This window comes from Taudactylus pleione, unplaced genomic scaffold, assembly GCF_031769625.1.
Source record: "Taudactylus pleione unplaced genomic scaffold, aTauple2 ptg001039l, whole genome shotgun sequence".
In the NCBI taxonomy this organism is placed as follows: Eukaryota; Metazoa; Chordata; class Amphibia; order Anura; family Myobatrachidae; genus Taudactylus; species Taudactylus pleione.
Genome location: NW_028285440.1, coordinates 93,894 through 109,654, shown reverse-complemented (window position 1 = coordinate 109,654; position 15,761 = coordinate 93,894). Strand labels below are relative to the sequence as shown.

The following is a 15,761-nucleotide window of genomic DNA, read 5'->3' as shown; positions in this document are numbered from 1 at the left end:
TGGTGCGGCTATGACAGCCAAGATGAGATGCAGGCTATGATGCGGCCTTGTGGGCCATGGTGCGGCTATGACAGCCGAGAAATGCGGCTTGAGAGCAGAGATGAGCTGCAGACTGAGGTGTGCCTGGAGCAATATGGCAGACAGGTGAACTCTGGCATGACAGGAACACAGGCAGGAAGCAGACTGACACGGCTTCGCCTGGACACTGGTATGAAAATGCCACAGGCAGCAGCAGGGTATATTTCACTGGCTAATACTAAACAGACAGGCAGGTGCAAGACACTGGAAGAATAACTCAGCATACAGGAACTGTGGAACAAGGTAAGACCAGCAAAGATTCAGACTTCTGAGAACAAACACTCTCCGGATGTCAGACAATATAAACGTCATGGAGTGAAGGGCTGGCTGAAACTTAAAAGAAGCAGGGTCCAATCAGAACCAATTCCTGAAGAGAGCACTTCCTAATCAAAGGCATGTGTGCACCTGAGCTCTGCACCCAGACAGCTAGTAATTAATGGAGCACATGGATACAACACACACAGACAGACATGAATGACAGGCTATGATCTAACACAGACAAGACAGGATTTCCAGCTTCCTGCAAAAAGCCAGAACAAGGACAGGACATGATGCAGTATCCCAGTAACAACTATGACTGGGAACTGCCACCAAGATTATTTGCTAGGCGCAAATCCTAAAAGGAACCTATGGAATCAGGTATCGTACTCAAACCAATGGTACTGGTTATCGGATTAGAACCGATGATACAGGCTATCGAACTGAACTGTGGTGCAAGATCACTGGAATAGAACCGGATAACAGGAGCCAGTGTTGCAGCGAGGTGGAAATCTGCACAGGGGAGCAATATGAATAACCTGTCTACTGGAACACGCAGTTAGGCTTAGAAAAACAGGGCACTAATAAATGCTGTGTGCAGGGAGAATCCTTATATACCAATGGGAGAGCAGGGATTGGCTGCAGGTATCAGGTGACAGCAATCTGGTCTCCTGGCTGTTGGTGAATGGACAGTCACCTGATACAGACTGTCATGGCTGCGCCCAGCAGTCAGCACTGGAGGGAATGTTGCATGTGGAAGCTGGTAGACTGCAGGAGGTAAGAAGCTGCTGGGACAGCTGGAGGGAGACTGTCACAGAGTCAGATCATGGAGCGGCGGCTGCAGTATATTCAGGAATTTGTGACAAGGGCTTTCTTTATTCGCTGGATCTTCTGGAGCTGGACTTCAGTGGATCGACGCCATTTTGGAGTACCCTCTATCGGTCTCCTCTCCTGCTGCAGAAGCCATTTTGTGTACAAGTAACATCTTTGAGCGAAGCAGCATTAGGAAGTGGAATTGTATTTGCCACTGGAGGAGGAGACTCCCACCTGGTTCTATCCGCTGGAGGAAGATGATAAAAGTTTTTAATCTGTCTGGAAATCAGAAAATTCTTATTATTCTGAGTGCAGGTCTCAGACAACATATCCTCCAGCTGAGCGGAAGACGGGAACATAACCATCTCTTTTTTCTTATGTTTAACGAGGAATGCATGCCACAGTAGCTCAACAGAACTACTGTGGTCCTCCTCCTGTAATGAGGAGACCTCTGAACGAAAGTTCTGCTGAGAGGAACGGGAGAAGGAAAGGGACACTTCTGAGAATGCTAGACTAGACTACTGTATAATTTAAAGGAAAAGGAGAGAGGGAGAAGTCATTTGCACAGGAGTTATTAAAAGAGAAATATGAACTCAAATTACAGTAATATAACTTTAAAAACTATCCTTCAAAGACATTGGAAGGTACTACTGTGGGACTGTGATCTCCAGAAACACCTAGACCCCAAAGTCCAGATCAGCTGGCATAAGGCACAAAACCTCAGGGATATCTTAGTACACTTTTTCGACAGAAACTAGGAAACCCCCAGTGATTAAGGGTTCCTTCCTATGCGGTCAATGTAAACCGTGTCCGAACATGGGCAAGACAAAGATGAGAATTGATAATTTTGGAAAGAAAAACATACAATTCATCAATACATAAATTGCAATACTGCTGCGGTCATATACGGTCTGGAATGCACCTTCAGAATAAGATATATAGGAATGACGACCAGACCATTAAAACAGCGAATTCTGGAGCATATTGGTAATACTAAACATGGTTCTTCGGACATACAGAGAATGAAGAAGCTCACTACGGTTGATAAGCACTTTCAACTATACCATCAAGGTTCATGGAAAGACCTGAAGGCTTTTGGTTTCGAAGAGATATCAATGGACCTGATAAGAGGAGACCTAGTCAAGGAATGCAAATAGACTTTTCGAATGGGCTCAGTTAGCCCGCGGGGTCTGAATGAGATGATTAACTATAGCCCCTTTCTTGATATCAAAACGCCAGAGATGACATTTATTTTTGGGTAATACTTTGCAGTTCCAACATTCTGGGTTCTTTTACCTAGATAGCCCTGACAAGATATTTTTTCTGAACACCATCCTATTTTAATATTTCAGCTACCATTTTCTTCTTCAAGGTTCATAGGGATCCATACCATGGGGTAATGTGGTTGGAGAGAACCAGACACCAAACAGTTAAAGTTTTCAGCTCCCAGGATGCCTCGGGTCCTCCTCCATATATACCCCACCCCAAGTCACAGGCCTTCAGTTATTAGTTTGGTGCGGCAGGATCAAGACACCTTTCTGTAACAGGGGACTGCTCGTATTTTAGGTTTTATTTTATTTTTTATGTTTGAGTCAGCAGTACTCAGTGTCTGTATTAAGATGCAGATAATGCGACTATCTACCTCTGCTGGGCCAAAACACCAGTAACTGTGCTGGTGAATTCGGCGGGTCTCAGTTTAGCTTGCGCTAGTTGGGACCTGGACTGCAACCGGATGCATGTAGAGGTCAATCGCGCGCAGCAGTCCTTGCTTCTGGTGTCAGAGACGCACCAGAGGCCACTACAGTCAAGGCCCGAGATTGTCCGCGTCCTAACTAGACCACTGGGGCCTTATCGCCTGATGCCGGGGATCGGCAGAAGATGCATAACTGCTGCCATGAGGCCAGCGTACCCGGCTGGTTGATGCAGATTAGGGGAGATAGGCGCTCCCCCGGCAGCTCCTCCCCAGATACAGTCCATCCATAAGGTTTCGCGCGTCTGGGTCACTCCGCCTACCCTCCACGTGTATACGAGGCGCTCACAGCCCACAATCGGTGCGCTACTGTTTGTCTCAGGAGGGTTTGGGTCAGTCTCCATGTATACCTCTCCCGTTGTTAGGGTATACAGTGATCTGTATCCATGCCTTGTGCCTGAGCAGTTGATTTAGAGTATATTGTGATTATTTACATATGCATTGTATGTGACTTGTTGCTAGCTGCTGTATGGATACTGTCCTTTATTTCTGACTATCAGTTATAACTATCCCTGTGTTTTCTCTCCATCCCTCTGGGTGCTTCACATTTAAATTGAACTTGTGAAGGCTGTCACGTTGCATTTGTATCATTTCCTTTACTTTGAAAATGTCAAGAGATAAAAGGTAACCAGGACACAGACCCATCAGAAAGTGAGCGACAGGAAGTGTCCTTTGGGGGGTGGGGGGATGGTGGTCGCCCAAACGCAGGCTTGCCAGTGCGTTTGAACGCCATTGCATGGGCGTGCTTAAATTAACTACTGCGTCAGCATACGCAGTCTGAGGGCTCATAGCGTGCGCTGAAGTAAGCAATTCCGGAGTAAGGTCTGACCTACCTTAACTCTGCGTATGGGTCCGATGGTACCGATGTTTTTTGCAGTCTTGCTAACCATTACGGATGTGCATGTAAGGTAAAGTGGACGTCCTTATGTAGTGCTGCGGCAGTGTTGCGATCGCTATGGATTAGCATACTATCGCACTGAACTGCGTGCGTCGGAAATGTTGCGTACCGTAATAAATCAGGCCCTTAATTAGTACCTCAGTCAATTTGATTTAACCACCTCTCTTCAACCATGGATATCTCTAAAACCTGAACTGTTGGGGTGCCTTGAGGACCACGTTTGGGAACCTATGTTGTAGAGGATGGATGTTTGTGAATGTTTATTAGGGTCTATATGAGCCATTATTTAGAAAGACAGAAGTTCCTGTTGATACAGTACATGGTCACTAGGAGATGTCTAACCTGGTGAGTGTAAATCCCCTTCTGCTGGGGGACTAAAGGCGGCCACCGCTGCTGATGTATTCTCTGCTTCCACGTAGGGGTGAAGTGTCCCCCGAGGCTGTCCCCCCTGCAGGATCCTGTCACAGAAAATAAACCTGGTTACATATACTGTACACAGTGTAGCTCAATGCCCGCAATCTGTATATTATAATTCTAACATCACAACAATGCATACTGGAAATAAAGATACAACAACAGTAAGTAAACGAGCACATAACATAGGAGAAGAATAGGACATGTACTGTATAACAGAAAACTAGCAACCCTGTATGTGCAAGAGTATAAAATGATATAGGCTAATAAATGGATAAATTAATAGGCCAACTCTCATAATTGAGAAAGTACATAAACTGCAGATGATGAACACTGAGAAACATCACGTCCCATCGTTCACAAAGGGCCAGGCCCCCTCTATACCCAGGGTAACTGCCCGTCAGAGTAGGGGGCTTGTCGTGTAGCCTTCTTTTCTTGACAGGTTTTGTTTTTTTTCTTATCCTTTTGAAATGGCAACCCTCAGGGAATGTCAGGTGTTTTCCTCAGGGGAAGGGGTGGGGGTGGGTCTGCTTGGTAGCGCCCAGAAGTCCCACCGGGGGTCGGGCAAGTGGTTTCTGCCTGTTGTGCCCTAGAGGTGCATCCCTATAAGACTTTATCGCCGGTCTGACTTCCCACCAGAAGAAACACAGCAGTCATTTTCTGGGAGCAGCCACCAGCCAAGCACTTGGGGTACTGAATTTTGCTATATGGTCTCCTTTGTTTTTGGTCTGTTTCTTTTACAGCTTCAAATCCTCCTTGGTTGTGAAACTGTAGCTGTCCTATCCATTTCATCTCTCATTTTCAACATGTCTGTGAAGTAGAGTGCCTCCAGGGTTTTACCTGGAGGAAGGACAGTGCTCCAAATACCACTCCAAATTGTTTAGTGCCCAATTCAGGGAAAATGTCCGGTGCACGGCATGCAAGATGGAGGATCAGTGCCCAGGATCACCTTAGAATACACCCCCTGAGATGGTGGAGCAGCCTGGGCCAAGTCTATTATGGATCTTTAACTCTGTTCTCTCAAGGGGGTCATGGAATCCATGGAAAGCAACACTGCTCCACCCTGGGGTCTCTGACCAACCAGCTCCCTTTGATCTCCACCGGTGGCATCAGATAACCCAACAAGAGCATGGTCATCCGCCCTAGAGAGGGTTATTATTGCTGCCACCTCTTCTAGGTCACAGATACAGGAGCTTCTCTTTCCCAGGTAGGAGGAAGAGTCTGGCTGAAGGTGATGTTCTGGTTTTTAGGTTTCCTCATGTTCTCATTTAGATTCCTTTAGGAAGTTGGCAGCGTATGCTCTAGTGTACGTTGTTAGTCACACACTAGAAATCGGAGACATCGAGGAATAAGATATCTAAAACATTCTGGGCCAAATATAATAGGATGAGAGTTTAGAAAATGTGACAGTTTAGCAGTAACCTCTCACATTGGTCGAGTTTCATCTTCAGAATGGGAAAACAGCTGGATGAGAGTTTAAATCGTGCGAGTTTGCTTGTTCTCAGACTCTACTACATTGGCCAAGTGTAAAGAGTGTGAGAGCTTACTGCTAACCTCTCACATTTTCTAAACTCTCACTCGATTACATTTCGCCCCTTGTATGTTTTCTTCCTTCTTCCACTCAATCGGGTGGACTAAAAGCTGGAAATAAGTCAATTTTAGGGATGGATGTTGCCATTTTGCACACATCACATGCTCTGTAGCCAAGCATATGCAACTTTGAGCAACTCCGAGGGACTCAAAGTCATAGGCATCTCAGCCAAATCTCCACTTGCAGCTAAGTTGGGGCAGCACCAGGGCATTCGCACATATAATAAGGGTTCTGTTAGACGGAATTACCGACTATTCAGAGGTGAGTGTACACAAAGATCCTTCTGATTTCCGATGGATCTCTTGCACCAAGGACAGGGCTGGTGCAAATGCGCTCATATGATATAGATGGCTACTTTCACAAGCGGAAGCAGTGCAGCTACAAAGAGGAGCAGTGCAGCCACAAAAATGCACCCAACTCTGAATACAGGCTGATGGGTATTTACTTCTGATCACACCATGCGACCGCAACGGTAGTGGACTTGCGTGCTACTCTCAATACATCACAATTTGAGAATGGTGGACTAAGCCCGATTGTAGATATTTCATAAATTGCAGGTCCTCTAGCCTTTGAGGGGATCACGACTATATCCATCACTACTTGACCACAAAAGCGGCAACATCTGGGGAAGTTTCCAGACTCTGGAGGATTAGGAACAACTTTTAGTCCAAGTAAGAAGACAAGGTGGCAGCAGGTTTTTACCCTGAGGCTTCCCCATGTCCTCATTAGGATTCCACCAAGAGGCTGGGATTGGATAGTCTGCTGTGGGCTGCAACACAGATCCCAGATACCATGTACAGTGAGAAATTAGAGAATCCACACATTTCTCTATTTAAAAAGGATAAGAAACAGAATGTTACTTTCCCCTTTTCTGCTTAATTGGAGGACTTGCTCAACAAAGTGTGGACTACGCCTAATTACAGAATTGAGTTATGCAGCAGATTGCAGTACCTATCTACTCTCTATAGCAAGGTTATGTCAAAATGGGTATCACAGTCTAAGGTGGATGTTACCATCGTCCACCTCTCCAATATCATCACCATTCCGATGCTGAACATTGCTACTTTATGGGATAGTACGGATAGGAACATTGAGGCCTCCCTTAAAATGGTTTACACCACAGCAGGATCATCCCTTAGATTCAGCTAAGACTTGGGTATATGAGGCTATGAAGAAGTAGTCGGAACAAGTGACTGACATATCGGATTTGCTGCAACTAATAGAGCATATCGGCGAGAATTCCAAATATCATTGGAAGGCTCCATCGATAGTGGGGTTAAAATTTTAGCTTTGCGTTCTCAACATGCCAGGCACTCTGGCTTTGTACTTAGGATGTCCCAAAATGGACAAAATACATTTCCCAAGCCACTAGAACCAAGGTTCCTGGTTTCACTCTTTTCATCCCTATTGGTAAGCAAGGAGCCAGACCTCATGGAGTTAGTTCTCCACTCCCCAAGGAGGGATGCAGGGAGGGCGCTTTACATCTAATATAGTGGCAGGTGTGTATCTGACTGGTTGTGCAGTCAATTTCATGCAAAAATTCAAACAAGCTGTATTTACCTTGATGGCAATTTGATTACTTAAAATGCATTCTTTTAAGTGCATATAACTGATCTCTGAAAAGTTTCTGGTAATTTGTATAAGGAATGAGTGCAGAAAAGACTCAACTCATAATCAGCAACGGTATGTGAGTATTTGTTCCTTGACATTTATTTATGCAGTGTCTGTTATTCCTTTCTGCTTTACAATTGGGAACAGTAATAAAAAGGAGACTTGGTATTAACAGACAGAAATTTAAGAGGTCACTGCTTGCAAAGTTACAAATTATTGGATAACAGGCGTTTAATACATACGCATGCTATATAAGCGCTATATGTTGCATATTGGTCCAATTAGATTGCAAGGGTAAAAAGATCTTGGACAGCTAGGTAACACAGCAATGTTAGTTTGGGGTAGAAAGGCTGAGTGAGTGCAGAACACTCGTCAGTTTTCTGTGAATGGTTTAGAAGGGTAGTCTATGGGGGTTATCTGAGTGGCTCTGGGATGTGATAATCTGCCTGGGGAGATGTATTTTCAGGGAATTTTCGAATGTTTGGAGACTAGAAGTAAATCTTGTGCGTGGGAGGGCATTCCACAGAGAGGGTGCTATCCAAAAAGAAAGCAGGTAATGAGGGCCTCATTCAGAGGCGGTCGGATGATGCAAGCGGTCACTCAGAAACTGGGCGGCCGCTTGCATCCTGACCGCCCGCCTCTGTTTCGGTCGTTAGGCTGTGGGTTTACACCCACAGCTCTAACGACCGCTAGGGTGATGGTCGCGATGGTCAGAGACCATCACGCCCATCGGGGCTTACGACGAGACCCTAGGGTAGGGTCTCACTTGTCGTAAGCCGGAAGCTCTCCACTGACATCACTAGTGATGTCAGTGGGGCCTCCCCCAAACGGTAGGCATTCCCATGGGAACGCCTCCGTTTGGGCTGCCACCCCCCGGCCTGCCTTGAAAACGGGGCGAGCTGTCAATCAACATCGACAACTCGCCCCCTTTGGAAAGAGACCCGCTACGACCGGCGCTGTCGGTCGTAGCGGGTCTCACGCATGCGCACGAAGGAGCCGGCTCCCTCGTGCGCATGCGCACTGGACAAACATCGAGGCGGCCGTGTCTCTGAATGAAGGCCTGAGTGTGGAGGAGAGGTGCAGATGTCAGGCAGAGCAGAGGAGGCGAGCTGGGAAGTATTTTGAGGTAAGCAAAGAGATGTATGTTGGTAAAGTTTATTGATAGCCTTCTATGTATTAAATGGAGCCAAATGTAAATAACCCAATGTAAGGACTGGCAGAGCAGCAATAGAAGAAGGTTTTGCACAGAAAATCAGTCTAGCGAGTCGCTGCATTTAAAATAGAATCATGGGGCTAATGTCTATTTAGGGAAAGAGCAGCGAGAAGGCTGTAGTAGTAATCAATGCGGGGGATGATTCGTTCTCGCAGTGTCTTGTGTGACGTCTGAATTCTGGAGTGGTTTGTTAGATGTATTTATACAGGATTTAGATACAGATTGAATACGGGGAGAAAAGGACAGTTCAGAGTCAAAGATGACACCTATATGGCAAACTTGTGGGGTAAGATTTATTGTCAGCAGAAATAGCGATTTCAGGTCATTGTTGGCTGGTGGTAATATTACAAACCCTGTTTTTGAAAGATTCAGGTTGAGGTGGTGAGAGAACATCCAGGATGATTTGGCAGAAAGACAAATCAGTGACAACACCAGCACGGATGGCGAGAAATCCAGATCGGTAAATGTGGTCATATTATAGAGGATACTGAAATCCAAAGATCAACATAAGAAAGAGGAAAGAAGAGTGGTTTCCGGGGTGCACAAAGACCCATAATTGTTATGTTACAGCCTTATTCCAAAATTGAATAAATTTGTTTTTGTTCTCAAAATTCTACACACACAATACCCCATAATGACAACGTGTAAAAAGTTTTTTTGAGATTTTTGCAAATTTAATTAAAAAAAACAAAACAAAAAAAAAACTAAGAAATCACATGTACACAAGTATTCACAGCCTTTGCCATGAAGCTCAAAATTGAGCTCAGGTGCATCCTGTTTCCACTGATCATCCTTGAGATGTTCCTACAGCTTAATTGGAGTCTACCTGTGGTAAATTCAGTTGTTTGGACATGATTTTGAAAGGCATAGACCAGTCTATATAAAGGTCCCACACTTGACAGTGCATGTCAGAGCACAAACCAAGCATGAAGTCCAAGGAATTGTTTGTAGACCTCCGAGACAGGATTGTCTCAAGACACAAATCTGGGGAAGGGTGCAGAAAAATATCTGCTTCTTTGAAGGTCCCAATGAGCACAGTGGCCTCCATCATCCGTAAATGGAAGAAGTTCAGAACCACCAGGACTCTTCCTAGAGTTGGCCAGCCGTCTAAACTGAGCGATCGTGGGAGAAGGGGCCCTAGTCAGGGAGGTGACCAAGAACCCGATAATCACTCTGTCAGAGCTACAGCATTCCTCTGTGGAGAGAGGAGAACCTTCCAGAAGGACAACCATCTCTACAGCAATCCACCGACCAGACCTGTATGGTAGAGTGGCCAGACGAAAGCCACTCCTTAGTAAAAAGCACATGGCAGTCTGCCTGGAGTTTGCCCAAATGCACCTGAAGGACTCTCAGACCATGAGAAACAAAATTCTCTAGTCTGGCGAGACAAAGATTGAACTCTTTGGTGTTAATGCCAGGCGTTATGTTTGGAGGAAACCAGGCACCGCTCACCAGGCCCATCCCGACAGTGAAGCATGATGGTGGCAGCATCATGCTGTGGGGATGTTTTTCAGCAGCAGGAACTGGGAGACTAGTCAGAATAGAGGGATAGATGAATGCAGCAATGTACAGCGACATCCTGGGTGAAAACCTGCTCCAGAGCACTCTTGACCTCAGACTGGGGCGATGGTTCATCTTTCAACAGGACAACGACCCTAAGCACACAGCCAAGATATCAAAGGAGTGGCATCAGGACAACTCTGTGAATGTCCTTGAGTGGCCCAGCCAGAGCCCAGACTTGAATCCGATTGAACATCTCTGGAGAGATCTGAAAATGGCTGTGCACCGACGCTTCCCATCCAAACTGATGGAGCCTGAGAGGTGCTGCAAAGAGGAATGGGCAAAACTGCCCAAAGATAGGTGTGCCAAGCTTATGGAATCACATTCAAAAATACTTGAGGCTGTAAGGTGCATCAACAAAGTATTGAGCAAAGGCTGTGAATACTTATGTACATGTGATTTCTTAGGTTTTTTTAATTAAATTTGCAAAAATCTCAAAAAAACTTTACACACGTTGTCATTATGGGGTATTGTGTGTAGAAATTTGAGGTAAAAAATGAATTTTTTCCATTTTGGAATAAGGCTGTAACATAACAAAATGTGGAAAAAGTGAAGTGCTGTGAATACTTTACAGATGCACTGTATAATTGTCAATATTTATGAGGTTGGGCACACACTGTTGCGTGCCACACGTTGCCATATTTTAGGTGGAACTGTGTGTTGCATACGCTAACAGTGGGTCCCTGTAGCTAATCCTAGCACCAGTCAGGACCAGTATAGTGCTGCTTGATATTTCCATAATAAATGTTAGTCGGATATGTCTGACCAGGAGAGCATGATACTGCACCCATTTTGCTATCCTGCAAGTCATGTGCTGCAGGTGTGAATAAGGAGGATTTGACTCAGGAAGGGTTATGTCTAAGGTGCCATTAGGTGCCAGGCCCCTTAAGGAAACCCCCCTTAAAAATTGCGTTTTTTTTCCTCAGACCCTGGCCTTCATTGCAGAGCACCTGGCGGCCCTCACAGTTGTAACCCACTTGGGGTTACCTCAACATGCCATCCTTCCCTCTCAGGGTATCTCGCAGTTCTTGCCATCTACCCCTGTAAAACAGACTGTCGCTCCCTACTAGGGTTTTGCGCAATACATGCAATCCTCTCAGGTACCACTACAGTCCGTCATTTCCCTTGCAGGGATTACCACGACAGCCACCCTGGGTGGATGTCTTGACTAAAGCTACGACCTTTCAGACCATATTAGAGAAGAACTAACCTAAGTAGATGTCTAAACACCCTGTGGTCTCTTTCCAGTCTGCACTGCTGTCTGACACAGATGGGTCGTCAGACTAGGGAGAGATGGCTGAAGTGTCTGACTCCGATTCCTTTCGTCACGAGGTGGAGTCTATATTAAGTATTGATATCCCTGCTTTGGTACTGGCGGTCAGGCTCATCTTAGTTATAGAGGATGACGAGCCTGCATGTAAATCAAAACACCCTCAGTTTACGCAGATTAAAATGTCTTCGGCTGCTTTCCCCCTCTCTGACCAGATGGTGAATCACATGGTGGAGGTCTGGCAATCGCCAGGTAAGAGGTATCACTCACAAAAGCATTTGGCCTCCTGTTACACATTCCCTGAGGGTCACTGCAAGTAATGGAAATCACCGCCTGCGGTGGATTCTCATGATAAAAAAAGCTACTACGCCTTCCATCCCTTCCCTGAAGATTCTGGGGATAGGAAGGTGGAAGCTTTGCCTGAAATCAATGCACTCTCTTTTAGGGGCTGTTGCACGTCTGACCATGACTATTGCATAGGTGGCTGATGCGATAGAGAGCTGGACTGATGCATTTGAAGCCTTTTTTCCCTCAGAAGCTTCTGGGGATCAGATGTCTTTTGTTGCTCACATTCTAGATGCAGTTTTCTATGCTGGAGAAGCAACATTGGATCCAGTCTCCTCACCTCCAAGGGTTTCGGCCGCCACTGTATCTGCCCGCCATACCCTGTGGCTGCGTTCATGGAAGGCAGAGGTCGATTCCAAGATAGGCCTTAAAGGATGGACCTTTCTAAGGTTCTATGCATTAGATACCTTTGCTTCTCAGGATGCTTCCTTTGGGCGATGGATTCTCCTCCCAGCGCAGGAGCGTCCCCACCCTTATAAGGACTACTGTGGGACATCCCCAAGGTCTCCCTGTGGAGCCTATGGACCCTGAAGAAGAAAATGAGAGATATGGTTACGAATTTACCTTTGCTATCTCTCTTTATTTGAAGTCCATGGGGTCCACAGGGCACCCATCCTGACGCACCTTGCTTCATATGGGCTATGTTACTGGTCACCGGTTCCAGTCTCTTTCTCTGTGAGTGTGGTTATTGAGTGTTCCAGTCTTTTGTTCTCTCTCTCTTTCCTCCTCCGGCCTTTGGCTGCTTACAAACTGAGGTGCCTCTGGCTCGGGGGCGGTGTTATAGGGAGAGTGGACCAAGTCATCTTGGGAGCTGAAAGCTTTAACTACGTGGTGCCTGGATTTGGTTCCGCAACCTATACCCCAAGGTCTCACTGCAGAAATATAGACTTAGATGAAAGAGAGATAACAAAGGTAAGTTCTTACCATATCTCTCATTTTATTCAGGCTCAATAGCCTGTTTATTATTACACGATATCAGTGTGATTGTCAGTAAACAATTACTCTCAGAGGCACATTGCAGTTCTAAGCTGGGTATACACTATACACTTATCTGTCACATATCCGTCTGTCTATCACTAATGCTGGGTATACACTATACACTTATCTGTCACATATCTATCACTAATGCTGGGCATACACTATACACTTATCTGTCACATATCCGTCTGTCTATCACTAATGCTGGGTATACACTATACACTTATCTGTCACATATCCGTCTGTCTATCACTAATGCTGGGTATACACTATACACTTATCTGTCACATATCCGTCTGTCTATCACTAATGCTGGGTATACACTATACACTTATCTGTCACATATCTGTCTATCACTAATGCTGGGCATACACTATACACTTATCTGTCACATATCCGTCTGTCTATCACTAATGCTGGGTATACACTATACACTTATCTGTCACATATCTGTCTATCACTAATGCTGGGTATACACTATACACTTATCTGTCACATATCTGTCTATCACTAATGCTGGGTATACACTATACACTTATCTGTCACATATCTGTCTATCACTAATGCTGGGCATACACTATACACTTATCTGTCACATATCTATCACTAATGCTGGGTATACACTATACACTTATCTGTCACATATCCGTCTGTCTATCACTAATGCTGGGTATACACTATACACTTATCTGTCACATATCTGTCTATCACTAATGCTGGGTATACACTATACACTTATCTGTCACATATCCGTCTGTCTATCACTAATGATGGGTATACACTATACACTTATCTGTCACATATCTGTCTGTCTATCACTAATGCTGGGTATACACTATACACTTATCTGTCACATATCTGTCTGTCTATCACTAATGCTGGGTATACACTATACACTTATCTGTCACATATCTATCACTAATGCTGGGCATACACTATACACTTATCTGTCACATATCCGTCTGTCTATCACTAATGCTGGGCATACACTATACACTTATCTGTCACATATCCGTCTGTCTATCACTAATGCTGGGTATACACTATACACTTATCTGTCACATATCTATCACTAATGCTGGGTATACACTATACACTTATCTGTCACATATCTGTCTATCACTAATGCTGGGCATACACTATACACTTATCTGTCACATATCTGTCTATCACTAATGCTGGGTATACACTATACACTTATCTGTCACATATCTATCACTAATGCTGGGTATACACTATACACTTATCTGTCACATATCTGTCTATCACTAATGCTGGGCATACACTATACACTTATCTGTCACATATCTGTCTATCACTAATGCTGGGTATACACTATACACTTATCTGTCACATATCTGTCTATCACTAATGCTGGGCATACACTATACACTTATCTCTCACATATCTGTCTATCACCAATGCAGGGTATACACTATATACTTATCTGTCACATATCTGTCTATCACTAATGCTGGGCATAAACTATACACTTATCTGTCACATATCTGTCTGTCTATCACAAATGCTGGGCATACACTATACACTTATCTGTCACATATCCGTCTATCACTAATGCTGGGCATACACTATATACTTATCTGTCACATATCTGTCTGTCTATCACTAATGCTGGGCATACACTATACACTTATCTGTCACATATCCATCTGTCTATCACTAATGCTGGGTATACACTATATACTTATCTGTCACATATCTGTCTATCACTAATGCTGGGTATACACTATACACTTATCTGTCAGATATCTATCTGTCTATCACTAATGCTGGGCATACACTATACACATACCTGTCACATATCCATCTGTCTATCACTAATGCTGGGCATACACTATACACTTATCTGTCACATATCTGTCTGTCACTAATGCTGGGTATACACTATACACTTATCTCTCACATATCTGTCTATCACTAATGCTGGGCATAAACTATACACTTATCTGTCACATATCTGTCTGTCTATCACTAATGCTGGGTATACACTATACACTTATCTGTCACATATCTATCACTAATGCTGGGCATACACTATACACTTATCTGTCACATATCCGTCTGTCTATCACTAATGCTGGGCATACACTATACACTTATCTGTCACATATCTATCACTAATGCTGGGCATACACTATACACTTATCTGTCACATATCCGTCTGTCTATCACTAATGCTGGGCATACACTATACACTTATCTGTCACATATCCGTCTGTCTATCACTAATGCTGGGCATACACTATACACTTATCTGTCACATATCTATCACTAATGCTGGGCATACACTATACACTTATCTGTCACATATCCGTCTGTCTATCACTAATGCTGGGCATACACTATACACTTATCTGTCACATATCTGTCTGTCTATCACTAATGCTGGGCATACACTTATCTGTCCCATATCTGTCTGTCACTAATGCTGGGCATACACTATACACTTATCTGTCACATATCTATCTATCACTAATGCTGGGTATACACTATACACTTATCTCTCACATATCTGTCTATCACTAATGCTGGGTATACACTATATACTTATCTGTCACATATCCATCTGTCTATCACTAATGCTGGGCATACACTATACACTTATCTGTCATATATCTGTCTATCACTAATGCTGGGCATACACTATACACTTATCTGTCACATATCTGTCTGTCACTAATGCAGGGTATACACTATACACTTATCTCTCACATATCTGTCTATCACTAATGCTGGGTATACACTATACACTTATCTCTCACATATCTGTCTATCACTAATGCTGGGCATAAACTATACACTTATCTGTCACATATCTGTCTGTCTATCACTAATGCTGGGCATACACTATACACTTATCTGTCCCATATCTGTCTATCACTAATGCTGGGCATAAACTATACACTTATCTGTCCCATATCTGTCTGTCACTAATGCTGGGTATACACTATACACTTATCT

General features: G+C 44.3%; 1 protein-coding gene across 6 annotated transcripts in view; it reads right to left on the bottom strand.

The window, feature by feature from the left end:
- LOC148454020 (uncharacterized) overlaps positions 1-15,761 on the bottom strand; it is a 954,022-nt gene that overhangs the window by 912,291 nt on the left and 25,970 nt on the right. For all 6 annotated transcript variants that reach the window (XM_088461342.1, XM_088461343.1, XM_088461341.1 and 3 more), the window contains one exon: positions 4,140-4,255. In XM_088461342.1, coding sequence (XP_088317468.1) covers positions 4,140-4,255 — 116 coding nt within the window. The remainder of the gene's footprint in view (positions 1-4,139; positions 4,256-15,761) is intronic.